General features: G+C 44.4%; 3 protein-coding genes across 3 annotated transcripts; 2 read left to right on the forward strand and 1 right to left on the reverse strand.

The window, feature by feature from the left end:
- Positions 1-3,105: 3,105 nt before the first annotated feature.
- Positions 3,106-4,140, forward strand: CCR75_002199 (uncharacterized protein; the record flags this gene model as incomplete). Its single annotated transcript, XM_067960297.1, has 1 exon — positions 3,106-4,140. One exon carries the CDS (start codon positions 3,106-3,108, stop codon positions 4,138-4,140), a length of 1,035 nt encoding a protein of 344 aa, XP_067819668.1.
- A 516-nt stretch (positions 4,141-4,656) lies between these two features.
- Positions 4,657-5,252, reverse strand: CCR75_002198 (uncharacterized protein; the record flags this gene model as incomplete). Its single annotated transcript, XM_067960296.1, has 2 exons — positions 4,657-4,914; positions 5,093-5,252. The coding sequence occupies 2 exons, from the start codon at positions 5,250-5,252 to the stop codon at positions 4,724-4,726; spliced, it is 351 nt and encodes a 116-aa protein (XP_067819669.1). The 3' UTR covers positions 4,657-4,723.
- On the forward strand, positions 5,243-7,990 carry CCR75_002197 (uncharacterized protein; the record flags this gene model as incomplete). Its single annotated transcript, XM_067960295.1, has 4 exons — positions 5,243-5,697; positions 5,744-6,010; positions 6,081-6,146; positions 6,208-7,990. 4 exons carry the CDS (start codon positions 5,243-5,245, stop codon positions 7,739-7,741), a joined length of 2,322 nt encoding a protein of 773 aa, XP_067819667.1. The 3' UTR covers positions 7,742-7,990.
- Between the last annotated feature and the right edge of the window lie 1,037 nt (positions 7,991-9,027).

Genomic DNA, 9,027 nt, shown 5'->3' on the forward strand with positions numbered 1-9,027 from the left:
ACCGACTGGCCAGTTCCAGTCGATGTCAAGGGACTTAGAAAGTTCCTTGGTTTAGCGGCGTACTTGCACAAGTACTCTCGCAATTATGCAGAGATGACAGTTCATCTCTCTCGTCTCTTGAAAAAAGACGAGAAATGGTTATGGAACGCTGATTGTCAGCGTTCGTTCGAAGGTATCAAGCAAAGCTTGATGCAATCGCCCATATTGGCGATTGCAGATCAAGACAGACCATTTCATGTGGTCTGTGACGCCAGCGATTTCGCAATCGGCTTTGCGTTAATGCAATACGATAGAGATGGCGCGTAGCGCGTCGTCTGTTACCAATCGCGTCAGCTGCAACCAGCTAAACGCAATTACCCAGTGCATGATAAGGAACTCCTTGCCATGAAATATGCATTGGCTAATTTTAGGGTCTATCTCCTAGGAGATGGACCGTTCATCGTATATACGGACCATGCGTCATTACGCACGGCCGCGAACAACCCACACCTCTCGCAAAGAATGGCGAGGTGGCTATCCTTCTTCGCGGAGTATAAATTCTCCGTCGAATATAAACCAGGACGACTTAATGTCGTCGCTGATGCGTTATCACGCCGACCCGATTTCGAGTCAGCTGTGCACCCTAACAGTGAAAGTGTATCGATCGTCATCCGATCGATACACGCGTCACGCATTTCAATAGAGATGCGCGCCCTTCCCCAGGGCGAAGAAAGGGAATAGACATCCCCTTTTACCCTCTTCGAGTTGTCTACACAACACGGACAGGGATCACCCCACGTGAGGCATGGAAGCCCAGCCTAACATGACAATCGATGCAATTTATACTTTGCACCGGTTGGAGTTCTTTTTTTCAAATTTAACGCGATTCGCGTTAAGTTTTTGAAGCCAGGCTTCACGTCCAATGTCTTTGACATTGCGAATGAACGCGCTCCAGGCTTGCATAAGCGAGACTTTATCTTGCTTATTATTGCCACTAAATTATCGATGCTTAAGAAAAGCATCGAGATAAAATCTTCCTCAGCGCGAAAGTTCTTCGCGCTGGGATCAAGCCCATGTAGCTTTGTCGCAATAAATAAGGGAGGAGTAGTTTCTCCAGACAAGCTATTGATAAGCCTTTCTGGCAAAAGCCACGGCTTCTTTTAGGGGCGAGATGAGACATTTTACTGTCTTTACTCCCCTGAGTGGTACCCACTGAAGCAGAAATACCACAAAAAGTTTTCTTACGATGGCTTACGCCATCGTCGTCACCTTGCACAGAGACACTGCAGGTGACCATATGGGAGATCGTACGGGCTATGAGGAATCATCCTCATCGTCGGATCCAAATAGACTGTTTACTCGTCAAGCAGAATGAGCCCTCTCATTCGAAGGCTCATAGTCAGCCGCCTGACGTATATCAGGCGACGGTTCCATTCTCCCCGAGTCGGCCACTTCATCCGACTCGCATTCGTATTCGACCTCTAAAGAGGGGTCGTATTCACGTGGTGACTCACCACGTGCACTCGCAACATCTAGTGTTTTGCGAGCGGAAGACACTACGGCAGACGTTCCGTCTGCCGCAAGAGATAGCAATGCGTCACCCGCGGCTGCACAAACCGCAGCCGAAGGCGCAGCACTATCGTCAACCCGCATGAGTTGATCCTTCATGCGATGGAATTTAACATGATGGTTCTGACCAATCAACATCGTTTAAGAAATTAAGTGGTCACATAGCGACCACTCATCCAATGACATTCAGAGTGATTGTCGTTTAAGGGTGGGGTGATGTAACGGGGTGTAACGTTACATGAAATTAACACTTAAAGGTTGTTAATTAATATATTATCTAAAAGGTAGATAATATTTGGAGGATAGTACTTTATATAGTAATATTCAGAATTCTTATTCATAAATAGGTATAGACCATTATACCTATTTTCTCGCAGACTAATCTGCTGTAGGAGTAATCAAAGAGAGATAGAGATAAGAATCCATTTACATGTTTAGTATTAGATTATAATTAAGGTAGCATTTACAAAGATAGAACAAGAGACACTTAATTATATTTAATACAGTTTTCATTTTACCCTCTTAAGCTATTTACCTTAAGAGAAGTCTTCCTCTGCACGTACTAGTGTACGTGAAATAACGTAAGGCACCGCAACTGAAGCAGTGCGAAGTGGACTTGTACTGAAACAGTACAAGTCATAGTGCCCCGTTACAGAAGAAGTAATCAGAGGAAGTAGACGAGTGTACGTGAAGTGACGTGTGGCACTACTTGCACTAAAGCTGTACTGAAGCAGTGCAAAGTGGACATGTACTGAAACATTACAAGTCGGCATTGCCCTGTTACATCCGCACCACACAAGCCCCCCCTACACTGCTCACTTCGGGTAGTACGTGCAGAGAAAGACTCTCTTTTAAGCATTTGCTTTAAAGAGGGTTCACAGTAACCGTATATATTACAATTAAGTTATTCTATTTCTATCTGTTTAATACGAAATTTGTTGTGCTTCACACTTTTCTCGAAATTCCTTCTTACAATGTTTAAGAACGTACCATCTCAGTGGTAACGAGGGCTCGAATCTGGTCACAAATTAAATTTTTAATTGGCTACTGCAGCCATGGTCAAAGCGCGTTGGGGCTCTGTCATACTAGTGTGCGTTTTCGCTCTGCAAGCATGCGACGAGAGCGCATATGCGCAAGAAGAATCGGTCTCCTTCGCTATCAATGCGTCAGCAAAAGGGGTGGAAGTACAGAGCCACTTTGAGGAAAGGGCAGGAGATGTACAAAATATTTTAGTACGAGCTCGAGAGATCGCCCAATACATTACTGTCGACGTTCAGGAAGCTGTCAACGCTTTGTGCGAGCATTTCATGCAGCGGAGTAAAGAATTTGATGGTGCGAAATTACTTGAATGGATCGATACTGTCAAAGATACCTTCCAAGACAAACCTGCTGAGTGGCCTGCGGTAATCGATAAGGCATTAAAAGCTCGCTATACCGAGTACGATCGAGCCGTAATCATCGCGATGAATCGATATGCTCCTGAGGTAAACACTCATATGGAAGTTTTGCGGCGATTTTTGTTTGCCGAGTGGGCTGTAAAAACGCCAGAGCAAGTCTATGATTTTATTACGCTTTGACGCGAAAGCCCAAGACTTTTTAAAGAATCCGCTGCTGAATCTATTTATGACGTATCTTGATCAATTTCATTTTGGAAATTACGAAATTGTTCGTGACAAGCTAATGGAGGCCTATGTGAATAGAAAAGAGGAGTTAAAGACCCTTCTCCTCACAAGTGGTCAAATCGAAACAAAGATCTTGGGCATCATCCCAAAACGATGGATGGATGACAATTATCGCGAACCACTTGTATTGTTTAAGGACCTTACACTTGATCGACTCTCGAGTAAAGAGCTTTTAGAATCATCCTATCTAAAGTATTGGTGTGAACTAGTCGAAAGTAATGCAGAGAATCCGTATCCCATCTTGCTGCAGATCTTGCTGCGAAGGATGAGTCTATTTAAGCTCTTGATAGAGCTTGTATCAGTATCGAGGGAACTCCAGTCTGAAACTTCATACTCGGTTCTTAAAAAACTGGAAAATTTAATCTATGAACGCTGGAAGTCCAACAATTTGTCAGCGGCGCGCATTGAAATTTTTTTGCAGCTTAATGCTGTCCCGGACAACGATTTTTTTAGAGCACCACTGAGTCGAATTTATCTGTCGTACATCAAGTATTGTCATTTTAGTATGCATGGTTTACGTCTGGACAGGATGATACATTTCTATGGAGGGGTGCCGCAAATGATACAAGCAGCACGAGACTGTGATTTTGTAATTGCGTCAATCGTCGAGTCGACGTTGGAAGAAGTCTGGAAAGAGAAAACCATGGCGTACGTGTTTGAAAACCTTAATCTTCATCACGTCGCGCTGATGGAATGTTTGAGAAGTCGGTGGTTTGCATATTGGGCAAGGCTGGCCCATAAATTTTCAAAAACCGATGAAGCCACAAATTTCGTGTTTCCATGGCTTAGTGATTACATGAAGAAAAATAAAGTGGAACTGCTTAAAAGTGCGATGCTGGAAACTTCGAGCCAAGATGTTCAATACTTGCTTTCAAATGTTCTTTCGAAGCATATCGAGCAGCTGTCTTGAGAAATCGTGTTTTAATTCTTAAAGCTGGACACAGCTGGCGATTCTCTCTTTTCAGACCCGTTTGTGCCTTTATAGATTAAAGTTTTAAAGCGATGGCACAATTTTACGCACTGAAACGATCGAAAGTATCAAAGAATTTGCAATCAAGATGTAAATTTTATCTGGCATTCGTTACAAATTCTTAAAATGTATGCGATCCTTCCTGATCCATGCGTATGGGGCCACTTGCTTTTTCGTTTATTCCAAGCACGATCGTACGATCGAGAATTGTGCTTGTCACCTACGTTTTCAACACGATGAAAAAAAACGATTTGAGTGTAAGTAGTTGCTTGAGATTAATACACGAATTTTTCAATTTTCGCGGAATTTGTGTACAATTGTATGCGTCTCCAAAAATGTCAAAAAAACGCATTAATGCTGACCCAAAATATCGCAGAACAATATCTTTTATTTGGACTTGAGACTTTTGTAGAAGACTTACTTTACAAAAGAAAAGATATTGGTCTCCTTGAAAAGTGGGCATTTTTGACGAGCAGGTTAAAGTTGTTAGAAGGTAGGGTCCCTTGAACATGGAGGTCTCATGTTATGATAAAAGATGGCCATATTCACGAAGACGGCGCTGCCATATTAAATGAAACTTTCGACTCGCTTTATTTGCTTTTAACTTGACGTCCAAATCCAAGTAATCCACCGGACTGCGCGCATTCGTAGAATGGCTACTAACACTTAATTGAAACACCATTCTCTCGTTATTGCTAATTTTGGCTTTTAAGACTAAAATCAGTACCACTTAGTGGACTCAAAAGAAGATCTTGACAAACTTGAAACTCACCGAGCAAAACTTTGATTGCATAACGATGTTAGAAAGACACACGCTAGAAGGGATAGTCGCAATTAGCATGCATTTAACACCGAGTCTTCCTCAGTTGCAATCTCTCTCCAATCCTCGCACTGGCTTCGTAGTGCGCCAGGCTGTCAATTTCGCGACTCGAGAACAGTAGATGCTCCACAAGGAAAGACGTTATTCGTGCGACAGGACTACACGAAACAAAGTCATCGAATTCGTCCTTCTCGAAAGTCCTCGATTCTTTACTCAAGCAAAATGAATACATGCCGCCGAATTCGTAAAAGGCACGACACGGGGCTCGTTCGGTCACGTGCGTGCATTGTCACGGCCGTGGTGCTGTTCAGTCAAGGCGTGTCCGGACAAAAGACGTGTGCCTTGCCCGAATTGACCTTGTCGACCAATTGTGGTAACGCGTGTGCCCCGTATGCCCCTTGTTTGGCGTATCAGACCTCGGCGTGCCCCTCAACAGGTTCTTGTATTCGAGTGAATGACTGTGCGGTGCAGTGTTACACGCAAATCTTGAACGATCCGACTACGTTTACGTTTTTTGTAACGTTTACGAATGAGCTCGAGAATGAATTAAAAGACGATCGAGCGCGCTCGGAAGTCGAAGCCAAGACGCTACGAGTCGATAAGACCTTTGCTTTCGCGAGTAATGAAATGGTTTCGTACATAGGGGCGCTGTCACTCCAGCCCACGGTGACGTCCTTGTACGTACAACGCTACCGATTCAATTGTTTTGTGCACGAGTAACAGAATTGTTTCTAGTATATTAAAAGGTGGCAGTAGTCTCGATGGATCCGTCAAAAGCAAAGTGGGTACAGTAAATTTCCGGTCGAATGTGATTTCTACGCAATTGAGCGTCACACACGTGGTGCTTAACAATGTGGATCTGTCAAGTTTCGCTACGCTGGATCAATTACCTGTGATCCTTCCGTCCATCGTACAGCATTTGAGTCTTGTGAACACGCTACTCGCTGCGTTTCCGACCCTCGTGGCCAATTTCTCGAGTTTGCAGACGCTGTACGTTTCATAGTACAATGTACGCATACACATTTTTTAAACACTTGAGAGGTGTTACCGTACAATATAGTCGCTTGGATAAAAACTACATTACAGAAGTTGCCGCAACGGCTGCGTTCAATTCGCTGGAACAGCTGTACGTACGTACCGTTTTTTTTTAATCTCTCTTTCACTCACCGACTAACCGCTTTCGGTAGAAGCCTCGCCGACAATGACCTTGAAACTTTTCGAGCTGTTTTTCCTCATCTCACGACGTTAGATCTGCGTTTAAACAAATTGACCGGAATCCCCGCAAGCATCTTTATTCACGATGATTTAACCGAATTGCTTCTAAAAGGCAATCCGCTTGCCTCGCCTTGGTTTACCCACGCCCAAACGTCATTTTTAAGCAACCTCACGACTTTTGATCTTGAAAATTCTGACTTTCTTCAGCCCATTGCCCAATGCCACGCCATCAATAGACGCACGGTGCATTCCCTAATTGTCTGCATTTCAGACACCAACATGGCCGCGACTACCACAGGAATCTCCGCTTCGACCTTAAATGTAGCAGGCATTGTGGGGGCTAGTATTGGAGGAGTCACGGTACTTGGACTTGTGATTTGTACGATTATGCGGTTTCATCGAAATCGTGTACAGAAACACACTACCAAAGGTGTACGCGAATCGTACTTTGGTGGCTTATCGCCGCCTTTAACTCGGTCCCCAGGTGACAAAGGCTACCGTGGAGGGCGACGAACTCCTGTGACTGGAGGTCCTCGAATCTTTTCCGACTACGAATGCGAGGATACGCACGAGTCACCGCAGATTTCGACGCGTAGTCTCCACAGTAGCCACAGTTCGTGTGCCTACTCTTTATGGAACGACGACGAATTACTGTCGTTACAAGTTCAGTACGATGAAATTGAGGACCTTGGTACAATTGCAAGTGGTGCTTTTGGAATCATTTGGCTCGTAAAGTACCGTGGAACTCAATTACTGGCCTCCAAACGATTACGACAAGATCAACTCACGAAACAACGGACACAGGCTTTTATTGAAGAAATCAAGTTAGTTGCACCGTTAAGTCACGTGAACATTGTACGTCTCGTAGGCTGTGCCTGGACGATTGAAAGCAATCTCCAAGCGCTTTTCGAATACATGGAGACTGGGGACTTGCGCGATTACCTCGTGGATCCTACGTCGCCGCGCCACTGGAGTCAAGAGGTGCTGCAAATAGCGGTCGATATTATCGAAGCCCTCGTGTACGTTCATTCGTTCACGCCCCCTCTTGTCCATCGGGACCTTAAATCCCGTAATGTACTCTTAACAGCGGAATTACGCGCTAAAGTGACGGATTTTGGGACCTCGAGGTACAAGTCTGTGGACGATACTATGACTGCCAACGTCGGTACATGTCGGTGGCTTGCCCCAGAAGTCATTACAGGCAGTAGTAATTATGACCAATCAGTCGACATCTTTTCATTTGGGATTGTCTTGTCGGAACTCGACACGCACTTGTTGCCATACGAAAACATGCGGAATCTTAGTGGCAACTGTTTCTCGGACATTGCAATTCTTCAGCTCGTTGCGACAGGTCAATTGAGTCCACAATTTGGAGCGAGTTGTCCCCCCGAGCTTCACGATTTGGCGAAACAATGTCTCGAGCAAGACCCAACCAAACGTCCACGAGCTCATGTTGTGGCCTACGAATTGCGGGAGATCCAGCGGTCTCTTTACACGTTGCTTTAAGAAATTATTATTACGGGGAGCTTTAAAATCGAATGTTGCATTTTAGTTTTGTATGGATCACTTTAAAAGGGTTGTTTTAGATAACATTTTGAATTGGTCCGAGTGATTTTATTAGAAGGGACTATCGAGAGACTTTGCAGAGACCGATAGCGAACCACTTTGCTACCTTTCTTGCATAAAGATAAGTTGTATACTTGTTCGCGAAAAACTTGCCAACAGCGTAGACAATTTTAAGCTGCAGTATCAAGATTGCTAGAATAGCGCTGGCTGTGTTTGATACTGCAACCTTTTTACAGGTTGTATGTAACGGGGCACTGCCGACTTGTACTGCTTCAGTGCGAGTGTGCCTCACGTCACTTCACGTACAATAGTACGTGCAGAGGAAGGCTCTCTTTAAAACACTTGCTTTAAAGAGGGTTGGTTAAACTGTATTTAATATATTTAATTTCTTCTGTTTCTATCTATTTAATACTAACTTAGTTGTAACTAATACAAAACACGTAATAAAGTCGTATCTGTCGCTCTCTTTGCACGCGTCCAGTGCTGACTGGACCGCGGAGTAAGCAGATATAATGGCCTATATCTACCAACGGATAAGCTCTCCGAGTATTACTATGTAAAGTAATATTCTCCATTAATTATCTACCTTCTAGATATTATATTAATTAACAATCTTTAAGTGTTAATTTCATGTGACGACACACCCCTTTCATCGCCCCTCCCTTAAACGACAATCATTATGACAGTCATTGAATAGAGTAGTCACTATAATGCCACTTAGTTGAAACGATATTGATTGGTCAGAACCATCATTTTTAATTTTATCGCATGGTTAACAAGTCCATGCGGTATGCCCGCGAATAGTGCGGCAGACGTTTCGTCTGCCGTTGTATCCTCTTCTCCTGAACACTAGATGTTGCGGGTGCACGTGGTGAATCATCACGTGTGCAACCCCTCTTTGGAGGTCGACTATGAATGCGAATCGGACGAAATGGCCGACTCGGGGAGAACAGAGCAGTCGCCAGATCATCGTCAGGCGGCTGACTATAAGCCTTCGAATGAGGGGGCTCAATCGGATGGACGTGCTAACAGCATTCGCTATAGCATGTTTGGTTCCGACGATGTAGATGATTTCTCATCGCCGTGCCGTCTTCCGTGCCGCCACCCGCACATATTTCTGTGCGGGTTAATGACGATGGCGTAAGCCATCGTAATAAAAGTTCTTGTGGTACCCCTGCTTCAGTGAATACCACTCAGGGGGGCGTAGACAATAAAACGCCTCGTCT

Source organism: Bremia lactucae, linkage group LG18 (genome assembly GCF_004359215.1).
Source record: "Bremia lactucae strain SF5 linkage group LG18, whole genome shotgun sequence".
NCBI classification, from domain to species: Eukaryota; Oomycota; class Peronosporomycetes; order Peronosporales; family Peronosporaceae; genus Bremia; species Bremia lactucae.